This window comes from Crocodylus porosus, unplaced genomic scaffold, assembly GCF_001723895.1.
Source record: "Crocodylus porosus isolate Cpor-Errol unplaced genomic scaffold, CroPor_comp1, whole genome shotgun sequence".
Lineage (NCBI taxonomy): Eukaryota > Metazoa > Chordata > Crocodylia > Crocodylidae > Crocodylus > Crocodylus porosus.
Window position 1 is genome coordinate 16255103 of NW_017728948.1, and position 22601 is coordinate 16277703.

The 22601-nt window shown below is 44.0% G+C and overlaps 2 protein-coding genes across 12 annotated transcripts in view; one reads left to right on the top strand and one right to left on the bottom strand.

Moving 5' to 3' along the window:
• Positions 1-12411, top strand: part of ADD1 (adducin 1) — a 113304-nt gene extending 100893 nt beyond the window's left edge. For 3 of the 8 annotated variants that reach the window (XM_019552671.1, XM_019552672.1, XM_019552673.1), the window contains 3 exons: positions 2299-2455; positions 4958-5053; positions 5812-5846. In XM_019552671.1, the coding sequence (XP_019408216.1) occupies positions 2299-2455; positions 4958-5053; positions 5812-5846 (288 nt within the window). Of the gene's footprint in view, positions 1-2298; positions 2456-3770; positions 4158-4957; positions 5054-5811; positions 5847-9799 lie in introns of those variants that run through there. The other 5 variants (XM_019552666.1, XM_019552667.1, XM_019552669.1 and 2 more) reach the window with 3 other exon arrangements.
• Positions 12412-17090: 4679 nt separating this feature from the next.
• MFSD10 (major facilitator superfamily domain containing 10) overlaps positions 17091-22601 on the bottom strand; it is a 35647-nt gene continuing 30136 nt past the window's right edge. For all 4 annotated transcript variants that reach the window (XM_019552678.1, XM_019552676.1, XM_019552677.1 and 1 more), the window contains 2 exons: positions 20726-20815; positions 17091-18200 (listed from right to left, as the gene is read on the bottom strand). In XM_019552678.1, coding sequence (XP_019408223.1) covers positions 18094-18200; positions 20726-20815 — 197 coding nt within the window. In that variant the 3' untranslated portion in view covers positions 17091-18093. The remainder of the gene's footprint in view (positions 18201-20725; positions 20816-22601) is intronic.

Here is a 22601-nt window from a genome sequence, read left to right on the forward strand (position 1 = left end):
AGTACAGTTTAAAGATCTGATGAAGTTCAATACTTATTGCACAAACTGTATTATAATGAATATGGTTCCTCATCAGTAATTATAACATTACTATAATCTGATTTTGTAGTTTATATTGATGCCTTTTCCTTATTCTGAAGATGCAGATGATGACAAATGCATAATGCTAATCTTACCTTTTTCATGATTTTTTTCTGATTTCTCAGCTTTGAGCAGGAGGAGAGAGGACTTCTAACATTTCTGTGAATTAACTTTCTTGTTAAAATCTGCTAAGGCAGTTTAGAAATGACTTTGCTATTTTCATAGCAAATGTTTCATTTGAACCAGACAGAGGTGTGGGGGGGTTAGATGTCAGGGTGTCCAAAGTAAGAGATACGCTGGTCCAGAAAGCAGTTTCATTACTGCTAACCCAAGTTAGCAAGAACAGATTCTCTGGAGCATTTTGGTAGCTAATTGGCAAGAGGAAAAAAGGATACTTGATACCTGCTTTGGTCCTAAACATTAGATTTGTTTTTATAAGGTTCCTAAATTGTTTTTCCATTAACGTGAAAGTAAAATGAATTGTAGTTGCTGGCAGTCTATGCTAACACGAGGAAATAGGCTCTTGCTCAGTTGGACATTTAAATAATGAGTTAACAAAGAAAAACATCTCATTTTGAGGGACAGATGTCCTCTCCCTTCCTCTTTCCTACCTCTGTGCAGTATAGTGGTATTTCCATTGCACACTTCCTCTAATTTGAGCAGATGGTGATAGACGTTATAGAAAGCGCTTTCACTTTGAATTTAATTTACGGCATAGCCTGGCAACAGTGTTTCTCCATGTCATCTGGTCATCACCATACTCTGCTGATGTTGGCTGCTTGACCTGAGTGTATCCTTTTGCAATTAGTCTCTTTTTGTGTCCCTGGATTGCATCCAGAGAGATGCAGGTGCCTGGAGCTCTTCTCTCAGGCATTCACACACATCTCGCTGTTCATTCATTCTTTGGCTCGTTGTCCACCAAGAGCGTCTAATCTGACTCCGGCTGGAGCTGATGATATCTTCTCAGCAGCCTTTATCATTCAGAAAAATAACCCCTTGGCTTTTAGTACAGTAAAAACCTCTTGTGCCTGCTGTACCTTGTAATTTTTCTCTTCGGTACTGTTTACTATTTTAACTGTACACAGCTCTTACACTTTGGATTTTAAGTATTAATACAAGTAACAGTTTTTCATGGAAACAACTTAGAGATGCATCCCATTATTTAAATGCATCATACTTAATGCTCAATATATTCCAGTGATCCTTTCCTACACCTAGCACACAGCAGTATTGTACAGCTTTGAAACTATCTGGATTGCATTTGTGCTTTCAAAAGGAGAAGGCTTTAGGATTTAACTAAAATTGCCTCACTGACCAAAGAATAAATCTTAGACATTTCTTCGATGAAAGCATTAAGTTATGCATCAGATGCCAGAAAACAGGGCAGGGTGGCACATTAGAGACTAACTCATTCAGAGAGGCATGTTTTTGTTGGTGGCAGCCTGCTTCGTCACAATCCTATGAAGTTTGTGGGGAGAGACTGACTTCCCTGAGTAGCTGCACACTCCCTGTTCTTGGCCTTTGAACATATAATATTAGCAGTCTAACAGTCTTTCTTTATCCCATATATATGAAAGATATTAAATAAACCTGCTAACACCAGTGAGGACATATTCACATTTTAAAACATTCAGTATTATTACAGACACTTGCAAAATGCTTTTAATTCGGGGTAGTTACAATAGCTAATTAACATTTTCCTATAACATCTCTGTTACTAGGTTATTGCTTTTTCTCTAAACACTGAATATTTATAAATACTAGGCTTGATCCCATAAGCATTCTCTATGAGAATCCCATTAATTTCTGCTGGAGCTCCATGCTCAAAGTTTCCAGAATTGGGACCATTATCTTCTTTCTCCTATTATTCTAAAGAAACTTGATGTATTCACATCAATAAATATAATCCAACAAAGCCTGTTTGGCCACTGCTATTTGATGCACTGTTCAATAGTGGATATTCCCTGGTTGAAAACACTGATGTCTATGTAGACTTTTAGCTGAGACCTATTTTTTATTTAAAATTAAACAACCTTTAAAGATCCTAATTGTTAATAGTGCTTATTAAATCCCAAAGAAAATAAACACCAACATTTTCTCTTTTTTTTATCAGACCTATCTTTTTGTTTTATTTTGGCCTCTTGTAGCCTCAACCTTTGTCATGGTTCTCTGAATTGTGTTTAGTGGCACACATATCCCCATTGTTTTTTTTGCCAGGGAGAGCTGGTGACTGCATCAAAAGCAATCATTGAGAAGGAGTATCAGCCAAAAGTTATAGTGAGCACAACAGGACCAAATCCCTTCAATAAACTCACTGATCGAGAACTGGAAGAGTATCGCAAAGAAGTTGAGAGGAAGCAGAAAGGGTCTGAAGGTTGGTTTGCTCTTAACCTCTAGTAATAAGTATTGCTGTCATTTTTTACTGGGAGTGTGGTCTGTCTGTCTGTCTTACTCACAGAAATGGGAACCAGAGTTTTCTACATTCTTAATCTTGACTTTTACAGTGACTCCCTCTGTAACCACAGACATCATGTTGCTTGGCCTTTTTCAGCTTTAGTGTGTCCAAATGTAACTTAGAGACCTAGAAAGCACCTCTGGAGATGAGAAGCACCATTTAAGTGCTCTGAAGTATTTAATCAAAATCCAAGGATTTTGGATTAAGAAAACAAAACACATTAGAGGCAAAAATGAATCTTGGCCACCTGGGCTCCAGAATTTGGCCAATTACTATTGCCACTTGGAAGTTTCATGTGGAAACTTGAGACTTCATTCAGTCAAACTTTTTTTATTGCACTTGGAACAGCAGATTGTTCCCATTTTAATATTGGAAGTTAGCCTGATGAGTAAAACATGCCATTGCTACTAGGCTACAAGACTAAACATTTTGACTTGGTGAAAGTGGGAGACCTGCTAAGTATGTTAACTTGGGAAAGCACAGAACAAAAAGTGCACGTAGGTACATGAAATATTTATCACAAGGCCAGCAGATAGATGTTCATGGTCTCAGGACTTTGTCTAGAGCCAAAGAAATCTCTGAACGATCAGAAAATGGAAGAGCATCATACTGCACGATGAGAGAAGACACTGCAGCATTTGGAGGATTTATCTTGTTTTATTTGTGTATAACATTTTATGTAGCAGAAGTTGTGGCCTACGTTGGCATGCTGGAGGACTCATTTTGCCACTCTTTACCAAAGGCAAGTAGGCCCTCTGGACAGGACATTGGACTGGAACTAAGATGACCTGGTCTTGACACTGGTGCTGACAGGGACCTGTTTTGTCTTGGGATCCCTCTCAGACTTGTACTGCCTGGTCTTTTTAGATTACCAACAATTTTGGGCACAGACCCTCTTTTTAGTGTGTGTTCACACAGTGGGACCTCAGTCTTAGTAGAGGTTTCCAGGCGTTAATGTAATGCCAATTTTAAATAATTTACATTGTAATAATTGATTACATTTCCTCAAATTGCTGTAAGGGGACTTATTCCATATAATAATAGTAGTCGGTGCTGCACTTGCTCTCATTCCGATAGCTTGATATTTATGTTCGAAGGGTTGTGAATTCTGCCTACCTTTTGTTTTGCATGTTCAGGTATTAGAGCAGGTTTTGGGCATGAGCTGTTCTGTTACTATCGATGCCTGTGTAATTGCATACACCTTTTTTTCTGTGCATTGCTGCATTCTACGTAGATAAGGTTTCAAAATATGGAGAGACTATGTTATTGAGACAGACACCACCTGGGAAGCCAAATGATTTACTTAAGAGTCAGAGCATCAGGGAACAAACTGGTTCAGATAAAAAGTCTCTGGAGGTACAAGGCAGATCCAAAGTCTTTCCAGGAGCAGTGAAACTACCGGCCCTGAAGATTTTGCAGAATCCTGATGGATCAGCACTTTCTAAGCAGTTAGAAAATCCTGAGCTCTCTGCTGCACAGGTTTCTTGTCAAACCATGCAGCAGGTCAGCACACATCTTAACCAGGAGGAGCCAGATGAGCAGGAGTCCCCTCACAAGGAATTTCACTCAGCAGTCATCAAAGCATTAAGCTCCAATCCTGACCTTTTGGCTGAGGCCTCAGGTATTAATGAGTGTGGTACAGCTGTGCTGCCAATCAAGGGGGAATCCAGCCTCTCAATCTTCACCTCTGGAATCTCTATCTCTGGACATCCTTGGTTTGTGAGCCAAGGTGCTGATTTCATTTCTTAATTGGCATTTCTCTTGCCTGGGGTGAACTGTGTGGATGGTGCTTTGGTACTGAGGAAATCTCTTGTTTCTGTGGAATGAGATTTCTTTTCATTAATATTTGCTCACTGATAAATAAGTCCTGCTTCAAGATGCAGGAGGGTGGGGAACCTTTTTTAGTATTTAAAAAAATAAAACCACTGCCAAATCTATTTGGAATAATTGCAGCTCATTGCATGACACTTCATGATGATCTCTCTCTGCACCTTTCCATCCTTTTCTTTGCAGAATGTCTTTTTTATTTATTTCAAGGTTCTGCAAATAAATTCAAAGCAAGCAAAAGAACTTTGTTTATTCAGCTTTGGCGTCCTTTGGCCAGGTGGGCATTTCTTCCTCTGGGTCGTTCCCCACAATCCATCCCTGTCAAGAATGGTGTTATCAAAGCAAGCACCCAGAGCAGTCTGACTTCTGTATCTTTTCAGTCTGTTTCATTGGCGAAGAGTTGGACAACGCTGGTGTGTTGATCACATGAATCTTTTGCCTGCTTTGCAATTATTAAGCATTCTGACAATTTTCATTCAGAAAAAAATTTATTCCCAGACAATTTTTATGGGTGCAGGGGACATGTGCGGTGTATGCATTCCTAACAGTTGTGTGTGCTGTTTGGTTTTCGCTTCCACACTGATGCATGAGTAGAGCCTTCAGAAGATGCCAGACAAGAGAAAGAAAAGAGTGTCCCAGACCCTCCTTCAGCTCGCACTCCTCCCAGCACACCGATTAAGCTAGAGGAAGGTATGTTGCTTCTTGCTGGGGGGTGGGGGGCAGAATCCGGTAGCTACACAAGTATGGACTGAAGCATGAACGTATGTAAACTAGAATATGTAGACTAGTAAAAAGGATGTTTTAATTTTTTTTTTAACAGTCTTGTGGAGCTTTGTAACTTACTGTCCTAGGAGTTCTGCTCACAATAACAAAGAAGTGTGCACTGTCCTTCAGACCACTTAGCATCCTTCCATATTGCTCTGTTGAAATTTCTGAACTGTTTCTTCCCTTGGCACATTCTGAGCAAGAATTGCTGCGGAGAAGCACAATGTTCTGTCACCTTGTGAATCAGAGCTTCATTAAACTGAACATGGGTAATTAGTTTGGAAAATCCTCACTGATTGCACATTTCTTGAATATTGTGTTTGGATTACACCTCCAGGAATATTTGAATCTTGGTTTTGATTGGGTAACCCAGTGTAGCAAAAATATCTGTCAAGTGGGAACAGGGCTGGGAAAGTCTAGGGTTTTGTGTTTTTTTGCTGTTGTTGCAAAATCTAGGGTATAAATACCAATACTGGGTGTAATCTAATTTGTCTTGTGTTACCTTTACCTTGTACTTTGGATATTTTCACTTGTCTGTTACAAAGTCTCCATTCACTACTTCATCGCATCCTGTTTTCTATAAGAATGGTTGCAACCATTCTTCTAATTTAACACAATGGCTGTGATGAATGCACAGATTCTCTACTTGTGCTTTTTTCTTCTTGTGGCTGCGTTGCAAACAGGAGGTGGATATGCTAAAGAGTACCTGTTACCATAGTAAGTATCATCCCATACTCTGACTTGTTTCTGCTTCTTATCCAGAGTTTTCTGTGCTTTGCTTCATTCTCTTGCATCTTTGTTGTTTACTGAGTTTCATTTATTTTTTGTTTGTGTTTTAACAAAAAAAGTCAGGCATTTTCAGACAGTGACAGACATTAAGTCCTTTAGTTGCTGCTTTCCCAGAATATTTGTTAATTAAATGCATCTTACATGTAAGTTTGGAATCTTGAAAGGGGAAAGTCCACATATCTCAGTGACCTTCCCTTGGGACTACAGGCATACCTCGGAGGTATTTCGGGTTTGGTTCCAGACCACTGTGATAAAGCAAATATCGCAATAAAGCAAGTCACATGAATTTTTTGGTTTCCCAGTGCATATAAAAGTTATGTTTACACTACACTGTAGTCTATTAAGTGTGCGATAGATAGCATTATGTCTAAAAAAAACCAATGTACATACCTTAATTAAAAAAATACTTTATTGCTAAAAAATGCGAAGTGAGCAAATGCTGTTGGAAAAATGGCGGCGATAGACTTGCTCAACGCAGGGTTGCCACAAACCTTCAATTTGTAAAAAACGCAATGTCTGCGAAGCGCAATAAAGTGAAGCACAATAAAACGAGGTATGCCTGTATATGTAAGAGTCAACAGCTGCTTCACCTTATTTATACGCCTCTGCTCTTGTTCAAAAGGCAGTTGCTTCTTGCAAGTCAAAGGATATGCAAGCTGAACTATTCTTGGGTGCCTCTTACATCATTAATAAGCTTGTAAAACAAGAACTTTGCCTGTGTTGGCTTTGCAGGGCTAATAAAATACAAATTTTATTCATATGTGCTTGTACCATATTTTCTTACATACAACATGTGCCCTTTGCCCCAAAATCACCCCCCAAAATTGGTTTGTGTTTTAAGTGAGGAAGTTGTTTTCTTCACTGAAAAAGAGGCAGGCCTGGAGACAGCAGCTTCCCAGGTAGTGGAGTCCTGTGTTAACCCTCTCATAGCCATAGCTTTTGGCTGAGCGCTGTAGCTTGTGCCTGAAGCAGGAAGTGAGCTCCTGATAGTGTATCTTGATGAGGCTTGTTATGTGGAAACAACACTTGATTTACAGGAACTTTAAATAAAGAACTACTTGCAATAAAGAGGGAGCAGCTTTGTTACTGCCTTTGGAAGGGTTTGGGGCCAACCTTGCGTGATCTAGCACAAGTCCCCTTGGAAACAACATGTCCAAGAAGTAATGTGGTGTCCTGAAAGACAGTCCAGGCAGCTGGCACAATTGACAGGAAGAACTTCCTGGTGCCACACTTCCTGGACACTTTTCCAGGAGGATTTACTCCTACATCTTGCACTCAGTCCTGACTCTGGTTTTTTTTATACATTCTGCCTTGAAAAACAAGGTGTACGTTTCATTTGAGGGCAGGCAGTATGTGAGAAAATATGGTATTTTCCAAACCAAAGAAGTTATGACTGAATACCACGACATCTGCAAGTGACAGGCTCTCTGTTGAGTGAGGGTGCTGTTCCCAAACACACACTGTTCTCACTGCAACTGTACTTCAGATATACTTTTCAAAATGTTACTTGATGGTAATTCGTGTGTGTGTGTGTGTGTGTGCGTGCGTGCGTGCGTGCGTGCGTGCGTGCGTGCGTGCGTGCGCGCGCGCGCGCGCAGTTGCCAACCTTCCCAGATTGGCCGGGACTCTACCAGAATAGGCACTGATCTCCCGGGACTCTAGCAGAATAGGCATTGATCTCCCGGTGACTATTGAAAGCAATCTGGGAGATCTTAATAGGATAGTTTAAGAAAATGAAATTAATGACATTACATCACATTGGGGAAAAAATCTCCTGGAATAGCTTCAGTCAGAGTTGGCAACCCGTGTGTGTTTGAAAAAAACCCTTTTATCTCCATAACTCCATTAGGCCCAGAGTTGTAAATGCCAGTGTTACTGATAGGCTGCAGAGTTCACTGCCTCGCTGTCTGCGTGTGTGGAAATACCAGATCTCCAGGGAGATTTTGACATTCCTAAGTGTTGTCATGTCTGAAATTGGTTTTGGACTTCTTTTGAGCCCCTCGCTGATAGAAGTCCTAAAGTCCCTGAGGGCATTAGCCCCTTACATGGTGACTGTTGTCCCATTGGACTGATGTGGAATTTGTAGAGTTCCCGTATTCTCGCAAAAACTGCCCCGGGGTTGGAGATCCTTGCTTCGTTCTAGTGAACGATCCAGCTGAGGCTGCACAAAATAGTTCGTCTGGAGAAATGAGTTGTAAATCATTTCTATGTAAGTGTAGTGTACAGGAAAGGGCAGATGCTGTTCTAAATGTCAGTAGCTTCTAATGCTTTTTTTTGTGAATAATCCAGAAATCTTGGTGGTCTTTTTTTGTTTTGTTTTTTTTTAAGTTTCTAATTACCTTGGAAATCACTCATGGTACACGCACAAGGGAATTAGTCTGATTAATGCCTTTCACTCAAATTCCTGATGGAAAAAACCAGACAGTTGGTAACAATGAAAAGACTAGTGGGGTTTTTGTACCACGGATAAACTGCTGTGAAATGGTCATAAGGGGCTAATCAGACTAGAGCCTTGTGAGGCAACTCTTAACATACATAAAAGCTTTCTCTTTTACCTTTTTAAATCCTCTCCTTAACATAATTTCAACCTCTAACGTCTCTGTTGGGAACGGTTGGCTTGACGCTGAGTTTGACATGGTTTCCCCTAGTCTGACACTGAGAGCTCACAATACACCAGGTATTCACAGCGGCGCAGGCTGTGGACTGTTCAGTTCTGTTCTTTAAAGATACTGTCAGATACTGAGTCTGTAGGTGGTGGTGATGATCTTCAGTGTTTTGAAATTAAATCTAATGCCCTTACCAAATGTATCCTCTCACTGGTAGCAAGCCTTGAATTACTAAAGGAGAAATGTTGCCCCTTCCTTTCTTGTAGTTCACAAACCACCACGCTCTGGTTTTCATCCTCTTGGTGGGTGTTATGCAGCAGCTCTTATGAATTTGACACGGCTAACAGAAAGCTTATTAATTGGTGGTTCCCATGCACACTGGGTCTTATGTGCTCAGTGCCAGCCCATTTGCTTTGCAGTAACAGGATGTAATTAAATTTTTTTTTATGAAGAGGGGCATAAAGCCGAATGTTGCTAAACATCACTGATGACTACAGAGATCCAGGTCAGGTCAGGCTGAAATGCAGAGTGTGCATAAGACTGTTACAAGGACTTTGCACCACTTTAGACCTACTTACCCCATGGCCAACCCCAATGGAAGACTGGATAAGCAGCCACATCCAGTGCAAGTTGGCCGTGCAAACTGGGCTTGGCTAATTTAATTTAACAACATGCTAAACCCCGTAACACGAGTAAATATTGTAAAAATTAATAAAGGCTTTGCAATAAAAGACCTCAGTTGGAAATCATCTCTGTCATCAAATCCTCTCTGAGAAGCATCATGTGAGTTACTGGACTTATAAATAAATGGGTTGGCAAATTAGGAATTAATGATTTTAGCTGACCTTTGGCCATAGGCTTGTAGTGAGCTGTAACCTTGTTCCATCCCACCAAATCTAAAAGCACGTTAGAATTAGGAACCAAGTGACACCAACTCCTGAATGCCAGAGTTGTAGGTTTAATCCCTTGTTCTCTGTGCTAAAAACTCTCCCTTCATTTGCAAACAAAATAACATTGCAATGTTATGAATAAACCCTTCCCATTTACTCTTGGTGAGTTAGACCACCATGGATAAAATCAACTGTGGAAGGTAAAAATAAGTATTTGATATTCCACATGTATCCCAGTGCCCAAAGCGAAAGTAAATATGCAAGTTTGGCAGGATGTACATTAGTCTGAACTAGGCTCTCACGTGAAGCACTGGCTATCATATAGCTTAATGCATTTTCAAGGGGGCCAGTGCACTCTAACTAAATATTTCATGTCGATCCATTAGAGACACTGCAGGAACAGACTTACAAAGATGACAGTGATGCTGCAACTTTCAAGCAAACCCTCCCAGACCTCACCCCTGATGAGCCTTCAGAAGCACTCAGCTTCCCAACCTTTGGAAAGGAGGAAGAGGAAGGTAGATGTGATGAAGATCTGACCAAAGGCCAGACTGAGTCACCTGCAGTGGAAAATCAAGAACCCCAGTCTCAGCCTGCGGAAGAGGCAGTAACACCCACAGCTGAGGAAGGGGCAACTGCTGATCCAGGGAGTGATGAATCCCCAGGAAAGTCCCCATCCAAAAAGAAAAAGAAGTTCCGCACTCCTTCCTTCCTGAAGAAGAACAAAAAGAAGAGTGACTCCTAAAGGCCAAATGCACTGCAGAAACACTGTCATAGTTTAACATCTAAACTCATTAACCACTAGAATGTACCAGATTGTACTGAGTGTTTTGTCTTATTATGTAAAGGAATGCAACAAATAAACCAACCAACCCTTCAAGTGATAGCTTGATTGTTTAAGGCTATAACAGGAAACTAACGTGCAAAAAGGTGCTAATCCTGTGCTCTCAGCAGCTAACCACAGATCCAAGTCCTAATTTGTAAATGAACAAAATGGCTTCCATGCGGAAGACACTAAACCACCGTTTTTAATTTCAAGCCCATGTTGCTTAACAGAAGAGCATATTTTTCACAAGGCCACATTCCCGATGCAGCGTCTGCTCACTCTTGACCGTGCTCTGTTCCAATATTGTACTTAACCTGTCACAAGTGGGGGCTTGTTTTTAACTAACGCATTGCAGAGAGGATGCTTTTGCACGTGCATTTTAGAGAGGGCACATTCTTGAACTGAGATGTAAGCTTCTGTACTCAGTGATTACAGATCGTGTGCTAGTACAGCTTCGAGACTCTCCGTATTGCTCCTGTTCACTATTGTAACAGTAGATCCAACACTCTTTCACTTGCATTCTCTTTTGTGGTATAGCTGGGACTTGCACTTAACCTTGTGGTGTCTAAGCAGATTGAACTGATGGTGGTGTTTTCTGCTGAGTCTGTGTTCAAAGAACCCTCGCTTTTCTAAAAACTACAATATAGTGAAACCTGCCTTATAGACTTGCCTTTCTGACAAAAGTGATGGATTGGCAAGAACCAAACTCCCAATAGTTTGGTCTTTTGAGGTCTCATCCTATTTTCAACAGGAAAATAGTACCTGAAAGCATATGGGATACTTTCAAGTGATAAGCTAGAGCATGGGCAATTGCCTTTTGGATTTGGTTCTTAATTCTTAATACTGGTTCCCCTAAGTTGATAAACTTCCCCAGGTTCAAATGCAAACTTACTGCATATAAGCTCTGTTTACAGGCTTGCGTCTTCATCCCTTCTTCTCCCCACCAACCATCAAAAACATAAATGCTTACACATTTTTATATTAATCCTTTTGTTTCACTTACAGGAGTTGGTATTTCTTGGCCCCTGTGTTGCCAGCAGTGGTTAAGTCAGGAACAGAAATTCCTTCTAGCATTCCAGGGGTTGCCATAACCATTTAGCACATAGCGTAGTTGGGAAGATGAATAGTCACTTTTGAATTTCCCATCCTCTTTGTACTCCTTGTGCCTCTGTCACTGAGCACATGCGCAGATCCAGCATCAAGGAACTTCCTTGAAAAAGCAAAATATTTTCTTCTGCTGCACTTGTGTGTGTGACTGCAAACATCTTCATTTGCCCCAACTGTAAAAGAGGGGAATCCTTGCAATTTTAGGGGTCAGATATGACCCATTTCTGGTGGTAACAGCAGAAAACTTTTAACAGGTCCTTCCATGGGAGAAAACTATTGGCTTGCCTTCAGTGTCTGTACCTGAAAATAATTTACTGTGGGTGGAGCCATTTAGGACTGTATCAGAAGAACCCTGTTTGACAGCCAGTAACATAGACATTGAATGCCTTAAGTGTGCAGCGGGAGAGCAAGGAACAGTAGCTACAGGTTATGCGCTGTAGAGATAGGTAAGGCCTACATTAGGCCTCTGACACCTGGATTCTTCAGACCAGTTTCAAGTAGTGAAGGAAGGAGAGAAGACAACCTCACCAGAGATGCCAGTTAGCACTGTAAGGTGGCAAGTGAGAAAAGAGGGTTAGTGGTAGTAAACAACACCGCCAGGGATTTAACTTCTATTATGCAAAGGGTAGAGGTAAGGTGGAATTAGAAACAACAGCACATCACTGCATAAGAGAGACACCTAAACAGCAATGTTTAGCAAGGACTGCATGGCACTAATGGCTTTGAGCTTGTATTTTAACCTTGTATGTCCTCTGTACACTAGGAAGCATACAGTACTTATCTTACTTTGCTAAATTGTGTTTTATCGCCAGGGTCGTAATTACATTACTAATTGCTCTATGTTTCAGTTAATGGAGTCCTTCCATTTATCTTTGACCACATATGCAATGATTTTTACTTTCTAATTTTGTAGTCTGTTCTTTGAATTCTTTGTATGACATTATGAAATCTAGTTGTGTACAGTATGGCTATATACTTTGGGGTGGGGGAGTCAAAGTCCTGTATTTTTCTTTCTTTGTTGTATCATTAAGTTCTACTTACAAATAAAAGTCTTCTTTAAAAGTGTAAGGGTTTTTTCCTCTCTCTTCTAAAAGCTGTGGTACAGTTTTAGCTTCTCTATGAGAATGGAGCTAAATGGGCCTGGTTGAAGCACTGTGGGAGCATGTTGTAATAGTTGAAGAAAGGGTTTGGTCTAAATAAACTGGTCACATCTCTGTTCCAGACTAGAGTGGTGTCTAGCAGTCTGGCCAGAGCCCCTGAACTGAAGTAACAATAAACAACAGAGACAGGCAGTAAAAGGGAGCAGCATCTAAAATTTAATTGAAGGAGCTTGCAGACAGAGTACAAAGAAGCCCCTTCATGTTGCAGCCAGTGTCGTCCTCAGCGAATTTGCCAGAGCTGAGTGCGGTGGGAAGGTCAGTCATCCCTTCCAGGTTGATTATAGTTCTGCCTGCTCAAGCAGTGTATTGGATTGATAACGTTGCCCTTAAAGGGCTAACACCAAGATGCAGATGTAAGCTGCTGTCTGGCAGGACATGCTCAAGGTTTCAGAAGCACCACTTCTGGTGAGCGGATCCCTTCTTGGTTCGTTATTTGTGTTACGGTAACTCCTGGTCCACGTGCTCTGATTTAGTGGTTTGAAATCTGAAAAATGCCACACAGTTTGCTGAAATGCTGTGGCAAGAGCCAAGCTGCTCCCACCTTAAACCTCTTTTTTGGGGCACTTCCCTTGGGAAGCAGGAGATGCAGATTCAGACTGAGGCTGAGAAGAGCCTAGACTCCAGCTCTCCTGTTTACTTAATGCACTTGCCAGTAGCCCTTAGGTAAAGGTGGCGAGGGATCCTCACCCCCTCCTCCAGCGAGACCTGGATGCCAAGATGATGGCGATGTGTGTCCCAGGCCAAATGTCTGGTCCCACCTCTCTTCCCTCCACCCTGTATTTAGCTTCTGTTACCTGCCTATAAGCAACTCCCTGCCAGTGCTTAGGCTATGTGAGACACAAAGGCTACCTATTGAGAGAATAGGAGCTCTTTGCACCTCCCTGGACAAAATAAATTTTTAAATTCCTTTCAAGTAGGAGGCATATGTTTGAGTGATTGGCTGCATAGGCAGTGACATACAGAAGGGGGAATAAAATTTGCTTTTTTGTCTTTTTCAGTTATTCATTAGGATCACTCCATTTCTCCTCTGAGCACAGTTCTAATTGGATTTAAGTGTCCCCAGAGACAAACAGGAAGCTATAGAAACTTTTATCCAAGGTTAGAAAGACGTGGGAAAAAAGTTTTTTTTTGTTTTTTTTGTTTTTAAAAAAAAAAAAAAAGAAAGAAAGAAGAAAAGATGTAACCTAAGGAATGACCTGAACTTGGATCATAAGTGGCAGAGATAAGAGCTAAGATAAAGGTATGTAATTAAAATCAGCACTTAGAAAAACGAGAAAATTCTCTAGGACAGTGGTTCTCAACCTTTGTTGTACCACAACTCATTTGTAAACACTGATGGTCTGTCCCGACCCAGTGCCCCTCCCTCGACCCACTGCCCTGTCCCCAGCCCCCCCAGCGTGTAGGGCTGGGTGTGTGGGGTGGCGCACGGGGGCCCCAAGCAGGCCCTCATCGGCTGGAAAACTGCGGTATTCCACATTTTCTCCTTTAAAGGAAAATCCGTTTTTTAAAGTTTGTTTGCACCTTTTTCATATATTCTTGCAACCTGCTAAGTGGGTTGTGACCAAGGGATTGAGAAATGCTGGACTAGACCTCCTGAGGTCCCTTCTAGCCCTAATTTTCTATGATTCCATGATGACAACGTCCAAGCTGCCCCCAAGCCACACCCTTTCAACCACACTCTCTATTCAGGTACAGGAACAGTCACATAAACTGATTCTCTGCTGACAACTACCCCACCTTACTGCTAAGACCACCAGGCATCTCAAGTAACACAATTGTAAGTTCTACTTTTGATACTGCCATATGTTCCCCAAAGGGGGAACTATTCCTGGAAACACTGTAATACCACGCTGATGCATAGAGGGAATGGAGCAAGCTCCGATTCCCCTCCCAGGTCCATAAATCCATCAACACTAAGCCCTCCCATGGAGGGCATATCAGATATTATGGCTGATAAATCCAGGCACTTAAAAAAAAAAAAAAAAAATATGCATTCCAAACCAAATTAGCCAAAACTAATTCAAAGTCCAAGAGTCCAGAACTGTAAGTGGCATACTACCAGCAAACATCCTCCAACTCCTTTGTTGGGCATCCTACTTTCAGGCACAAGCCCAGAGGCTTGGGGTTCAGATGCCCCTGAGTTTTGCTTGCCATCAGGCCGCAGGAGCAAGCTAGGGCGAAGACCCCCCCCATTTCCATAAAGTGAGCTTAAAGCTGCTGCACCTCAGCAGGTACTGAACCATGCCAGAAGAGAAGTTCTTCCCAGGTGCACTTTAGGAAAACTGCCTTCATGGACACAGATACATGGTATTCCCCCTGCCAGTTTAAGAACAGATTTTTTTTTAAGAACTTTTTCATATTTCAAGCCAAATCCGTGAGTCAGTCCAGAACCATAGGTGGCCCTACAACCAGCAAACATCCTCACCCCTACCAGGGGCTTCAGAGATTTCCAGAATCTTTTTGCAGGCATCCTACATACAGGCCCAAGCCTGGAGGGCTGGGGTTCAGATGCTTCCAAGTTTTGCCTGCCCTCAGCCATATGGCTGCAGGAGCAAGCTAGGGAGGAGCCTCCCATTTCCATAACGTGGGCTTAAACCCCAACACCTTGGCAAGTACTAAACCACACCAGAAAAACAGTTACCCTTGGGAGCACTTAAGGAAAACTGCCTTCATGGACCCAGATACATGGTGAGTTAAGTGCCCAGAACTGCCAAAGCTCAACTGGTGTCCACATGGGATGCTACCCTGTCTCTCTCGCTTGAGGGACCCAGTCTGGTAGGTGTACTAGATGAGCCCAAACATGACGAGGCTAGCAGAGGTAGTGTTGGTCTCTTACTCATAGTTGTCCAGGGTTAGCTCACTTGCTTGAGACATGGGAGATGGTAAGTGTGGTAATTCTCCAGCCTGAACTGATTTAAATCCATGAGTGAATTAGGAGGCTATAAGGCATTCAAGGATGTGGATCATTCAGTCCTGTCCTGCTGAAGCTCTTTTACTTTGCACAGAATGATTACAATACTTCTGCATTCCTTGGAATAGGGTCTGCAACCCAGGTCCTCTCTCCTCACAGATGAGAGTTCTTAGCACCAGGCCATCAGCGCTCCCTTGCGCTCTCTCCTGCCTCTTACTCGGTTTTCCCATGCAAAATGAAATAGCTCCAACAGGAGACTCCCCACACTGGGTCAGTGTGCTAGCGACTAGGTTAGTTCCCATGCCCTCCTGCTACCATGTTTTCTGAAAGATGGAAGTCTTGACTCAGGGAAGTGTTCAGGCAGGGTTAATGCTAGGTGGAGGGTGACATCTCTCTGTAGTCTTGAGCTAGGCGCTTAAATCTGACAAGGGTGAGACTTCAGCCACTATATTCTCCTCACTGTTTTCTATTGACTACCTCAGGTGGCTTCCTCCTCAGCATGCCAGCTTCTGTCAACCCCATGTTTCAGCAGCTCACTCTCCGTGCACTGTGCCTAAAAAGCTATGGATTTGCTATGTGGCAAGAGGTCTAAAAAGTAGTGCTGCAACATTGAGTCATTTAGCACGTGTAGGTCCAGTTTCTTGTCATCTGTTTTACGTTAGAGGAGACAGACCCTACCTCTTTCCCAACTTGGGCAGATGTATGAACCACCAGGAAGCCTTGTGTGCTTCTCCCACACCATCTCTCTCAAGGCCTTTTTTTTTGAGCATTCTCTACCTAACTGGATGCTGTTTATCATAGTCTGAGAGAGAAACTTAGCTTGAATCAGAAGATCCTAGACACACATGCCTCAGATGGAGGGGAACTTTTCAGTACCTTTTCGGTAACAGCAAGCTCAACCAGTCTTCTCTTGCATACCCTGGGCTGTTAATCAGGTTTAATAAAAGCTAAGAGATCTGCTAGGAAATGGGAATCAGCCTGTGAAGCTATTGTATTTTCACTTGGGGAGTGTCTGAATTTCTCTGATAGACTCTATCGCCCTGCCAGTGCAATATTTTTTTCTCAGCAGCACAAGTGAAAAGGAAGATGAGAAAGGCATCCACTCAGGACTATAGTTGGTGGGAGCAAGTAAGATAGAAAACAAACCTGACCATTTGAGACTCTTTCTGGCCTGTTAATTTATTCTGCAAGTTCCGACCTACTTAAAAAATTAAAGTAGCTAACAGGATGGACTTTGAAGTCCATGTACTATGTCAGGAAGCATGGTTCTTCACACTTGTGCTTGTAGGCAGGGAAAGTTTTGCAGTGATGGCCCCTAACTGATCTTTTTGAGGCCTGGATTCCTGGAGGCTGCCTCCTTTAGGAGAGGACTTGGTCTATCACAAGCGATGTGAAGCCAAGTAGAGAGCATCTACTATCCTGAGCAGTGCCATCAGCATGATGTTAGGACCTGAAGTAGGTCAAGGACCAACCATAACAAAAGTGACTATTGAGCAGCTCTGTGAGTAACACATGGGGCAGTGGTTGCTCCTGGCTGCCACCAGTGGCTGTTGATTTGGGGGTGGGGGACAGAAAATTAACACCCAGGGCTGCTGCCCTGGTTTCCTCCTCCCTCTCCAATTACCCTAGTGATGTTCACTGTTCCTGTGTACCTGAACTGCAGCAGACAAAGGCACAATGTGACTGTTTAATGCAAAACAACAATGTAGCTTTCAAAATCTTGTGACAACGGATAACAAGTATAAAAAGAAGCTAAATACATTTTCCAACTATACTGCATATAAAAATGAGGGCACCTACTTGCTCATGATCCTTTGTCAAGGCTGTAAACACAGTGTTGAGACAACAGAATGTGCTCTTGCTAGAAGGGCTTACAAATCATAAGCTGCTATTTTTAATATTAAGAGTTTAGGGCAACAGGTATATATTTTAAGAGAGATCAGCTCTTGCCCCTAATACATCCCACAGGCTACTGGTAACTGAAGGGGGCAGTGCAAACATTTCTGGCAAAGTAAGTATGAAAGGAAGATAAATAAAAAGAAAGATGATCTATTTCCTCATCAGGACCTAATTTGGGTGAATTACTTCTTGGTCAGTAACCTACCCCTTACCCTCCTCTGGACTGCAGGTTTTGCCAGACTGTTAGGATGAGTTGTTAGTGTTTTAAATGAAACCTACAAAGAAAATATATGTAAAAAATAAAAAAATTAGTACACTGTGTTCATGATCATGTGGCACGATGGTATTTCACTTGCTGTGTCTGGATGGAAATTGTACATAACCCACATGGTTTTTATATCCAGCACAAGTTGTGCTGCAGGTCTCAGAGCATACTTAGCAGCATGATTTTTCTACCCATAAATATGCTTTTAACCAGCCATGGTATGATGTCACCATCCTAGCCGGCCAGAGTACAGCATGCATCTGTTCTCAGAGCCAGCTGAACCAGCTCACAGGCTGTATTGTGAAGAACACATTGGAGATGAGATAAGAAATCGGAGTGATACTGTGCCAGTGCAAATGCTGGTGGGGACTGCACAGTAGAAGTGGCGCTCCCTTTAAGAAACCCTCCTCAGATAGGAATTGCTTCTTGCCAGCTGCTGTTACGCTGTGCCTGGAGCTGCTGGGAACATGGTGGCAGTGCTGCAGTAGCCATCAGGTTGCTCCTCACGTTAGCTACTCCTTCTTTGTTTGCTGTTTCATCCAGCCAAGAAGCAGGAAGGGGAGCAGGAAGAAGCCTGCACAAACAGTGAAGCAAACCTCTGCTCCTGCCAGCCAATAAACTGCAAAGAAAACAACACTTCTTTTCAGTGACTAAGACATCCTTCATGGACTCGATACAGCTCGGACCATGTGCATAGTCTGGGTGAGCGGACAGCTATGTCCTGGCACCCACAACTCCTTGTCCTATATGCTAAAATCAGCAGAGGCCTCGTGCTACCAGAAGGCTTGTCTGAATTCCGGGATCTAAACAAACTGGACTTTCAGGGGTAGGTCTTGACAAGAGACCACCTTGCTGCTCAGCAGACAGGCACTGCTGCCCACACCCTCTCCCCAACCCACCTTATGTTACCTTATTCATGTTTAACTCCAATAGTTTAATTTCCCGGGTGGAGCCGTCTTAGCTGCTCTGCACTTCACAGGCCCTTGGTTTTGGACAGCAGGCAGAAAGAACGCAGTGGGGAGGAGGGAGAGGGAGAAGACAATGCTGAGGAAGAAAGAAGGGAGCAGCAGGCTCAAGGGGCCAAGTAGAAGAAGCCAGAGCCATACATTTGAGCTGCTGCTAAACATTAGTCTGGAACTTGCTGCTGACAGACCTGCAGCTTTTTTATTCAGTGGGACTGCTCTGTAAGGGTGATGAGTGGAGCTCTTCCTCTTCCAGCCCTCAAGAATACAGCCTCCCTCCTGCCTGATTGTACAACACTTTAAAGCAGGGGTATCCAAAAATTTTTCTCCCTTAGGCCAGATGAATGATGCTCAGTCTATCCATGAGCCAGATCCAGCCAGTGCACTCAATCCCACATGCAGGACACTGTGGCAGAGGCCAATCCGGCTATGCAAGGGCTGGGGACTGAGCACCCCTGCTTTAAAGTAAGTCTGTCTGTATGTGTCACATCACACTGCTGGTCTGGATCCAGCCAGCACTGGCTTCTCCACCCCACCCCACCCAGCACTCGCACAAACACTCAAGACCAGGAAGTTTCATATGCTGTTCCTGTGGGTGTAGGAGGAGGGGGAAAGCTGCAGGCTCCCTACCTTGGCCAAAATGCCATCTTTGTCCTTCTGCCTCTGATACATGAAGTAATGATTCCCAGCAGAAGAACACAAATAGGCAACCGAGCTACCGGAGAAGCTCAAAGCTGTGCCAGTAGGGGAAGGCGTCTGTCTGCTCAATGCAGTGCTGCAGACATGGTCCTGCTCAGCCAGGCCTCAGCTGGTTACTCAGAACAAGTGGACTCATCTCAAGGAAGGTTTTGCTCTGTCCAAAATCCTCACTGCTTTTCTACATATTACTCCCTTTCCCTTTCCTGGGTTTACTTGCAATGAGATGAGCTAAGCCTGATTTGACCAAAGGTCCATTTGGCTCAGTATCCTCTCTCTTGACTGTGGCAAGCAGCGGATTCTGTCAAGGCAGACCAAAGGTCTGGCTTGTGGAGTAAGCCATCTGCTATCAGACTCTTGCGGTCACCAGCAGTAAGTGGTATCCCCAACCATTATATCTGATAGCCCAATAGACCTACCATCCCTAAACCTAAATAAAGCTAAAATATTGTTCACTCTTTTTGTTGCAACATAACAGTAGTTCCTCATGGCTGCACTGACAGCACCTGGCATTTGCTTTCCCCCAGCAGACTGCGTGTCTTGCCTTGGCACCCCTGTATCCTCACTGCCTCTCTCTCCAGTCTTCCTCTGGTCATTGCCTATGTTCAAACCCCACCCAGGTGCTCCACCTTGCTTGACATCCTTACTCCCAACATCCTTGCAGTGTTGTAGACTGATTTTCACTCTGTAGATATTTTAGGCCTGTTGTCCCAGTATTTGCCGTCTTGTGCAAGTATGGCAGGACTTTCATTCCAAAGGAAACTGATCCAGGGACTAGAGCAGTTGGGGCAAAGGCAGCACACCTTTTTGGTTGGCAAGCCAGATTAGCCCCCTCCTCCTCAAGTGCCACTCCAATGCCATTCCCCTGTCTGATTTGCTGCTCTGCTTTTTCCTCGGAGCCCTGAGCTCCCTGCCTGATCTCTTTTGCTTTTTACTCACTGCCCTATCTGCTGCTGTCCTGTCTGTCCCCAGATTAGAGCATGCTTTCCTTTTGATTTTTGTTTCTGCAGTACTGGAGAGCCAGCGCTGAAGGATGACGAGAAGATGCATTCTGCCCCTAGAACCAACAGCTCTTTCCTCACTCCCTGGGGTAAACATGCTGCAATCCAGCACAGCCCCTTGGCAGAGCATCATGTCATCAACACAGTACAGTTCTGTTTCTCTTGGTAGCAGGAGCCTTTGGACGAGGCAGGGCACAAGGTCCAGAACCTTGGTTCAGTGTCTGGCACTCACACGGAGATCAGCAGAAACTGCCGATACTACAGGAACTTCAGAAAAACAGACTAATAAAATATCTTCAGACATCACAAATAGCTGTGCTGATGTCGTCAGTGAAAGCTGCCCTCCCTGTGACATCCAGCCCTTGGGAATGCTATGGGTTTGCTGGTCACAAAAATGTCTGCTTTCCACAATCTGGTAGCTAAGAGGCTGAAAGAGCTGAGAGGTTCATGCTGTCAAGTGTCAGTGTAAAACAGCAGTGACCCACCTGTTGCTGATACAATTGGTCCTACAGATCTTGCCAGGGCACCCAGACTCCGCAGGATTCCCATCACTCTCCCTTTCTGGCTGGCCGAGCCTGGGGAGGCAAAGTTCAGCACCAGTTAGTGCTTCTGGGTTGGTTTTGTGCACACCTCCTTCCCCTCCCCCACCTCCCAACCAGTCTGCTGCCTTGGCAGCTCTGCTTTCCACTGAACAGGCAGTGAACATGACGCCTTCATTGAGAAGCAAAAATACAAGTGCTTATTGAAAGGGCTTGCTCATCAGCTCACTGCAAAAGCCAAACAAATGAACTGCTCTATGTGATGCAATGATGATTTTAAATAGCTGCTTTCTGTTCTTGTTGCTGGAAGAGTTTTTCAATCTTTTGCCACAGCAGTGGCAAGTGCTATTCCTTAGCAGCCCTTACCAATACTGGAAATGGTACTGGAGGGGGAGCAAGCCAAGAAATCAGTCTTCCAGTGTAGGGTAATATAGCTGTGTTTTCTTTGTGTATTTTGCATAATTGTCTTTTGAAACAAACAGCCTCAACTTTGGACCCATCTTTCTCGCACTGAAATGGTGAATACCTGAAGCCAGCAAGTTCCTCTTCTTCAGGAGGCTGTTGTGAGGTCCTTGATTTCCTTGTGCTTTGTAACATCCCCTTCCTGACCTTCCCTTTTGGTTATGATTGTACAGGAAGTGGGAGTGAGTGAATGAAGAAGGAACCCAGATGCTATAAGTTTCTTTACGAGCTGGTTTAGGAAGCATTTAGTAACTGTGCCATTGATATAGAGACAGGATCTTATGACAATGGGTGTAGATGGTTTACTGATAGTTAGACATCACCACTGCTCAGTAAGTGCTGATGATTTGCCTGCAGCAGGAGCAGGCAGAATTGCTCTGTGCTTTCTATGCCAAGAGGGTCCAGTTTGGAACGCAAGGTATCTTCTCCCTTCCAAGGCAAGGGTGGCAAGTTTTGAGGAAGCGATCAAAGGATGGGGTCTCTCTGGGTATGCATAGGTCATTCATTATTAGCATTGAATATCACTATCCTAAAAACTTACTAATACAGGTTTCCCTCGCTTTATGCAGCTCTGTATATGTGAATTTGCTCTTATGCAATGACCTTTTTATACCCAAAATTTGTTATACAAGAGGTAAATTCACTCTTATGCGATTGGCAGTAGGTAAATCAGCAGGAGGAGGGAAAAGGGCTGTGGGCAGAGGGGCAGACTGAGACCCCAGTGGTGAGGGAGGGAGTAGGGCACAGGCAGGAGCAGGGGCTGAGGTGAGTGGGGCCTCCATCTGCCCCCCCCCCCCACGAGAGGGAGGGAGTGGGACAGGAGCTGGGGCAGGTGCTGCACAGCTGGGGCAGAGCGTGGGGTGTGGCTCCTGCTGCTGCTGCAGGCTGGGGCCAGGAACAGTGTCAGGCTCTTCCTGGCAGGGAGCTGGGCCAGACTGCGCTTGAGGTGGGTGGCAGCAGCACTGGGCGGGCTGCAACCACCCCAAAATTCACCACAGTCCCCCCAAACCTCCCTCCCAGTGCCGCTGACATCTACCTTGAGCCCAACGCAGCCCAACTCCCTCCACCAGGAAGAGCCTGGCACTGCCCCCGGCCGCAGCAGGAGCTGCGCCCTGACCCATCTGTGCAGCACCTGCCTCTGCCCCAGCTGCAGCCCTACTCCCCCCCTCACCCCTGGGGGCAGGGGCAGATCAAGGCCCCACGCATCCCAGCCCCTGGGGCCAGGCTCTTCCTGGTAGGGGTTGGGCCACACTGCGCTCAGGGCAGGCAGTGGTAGTGCTGGGAAGTGGGTTTGGGGGCTGCAGAATTTTGGGATGGCTGCAGGCCCCCCCCTCCAGCACCACTGCCCGCCCCAAGTGCA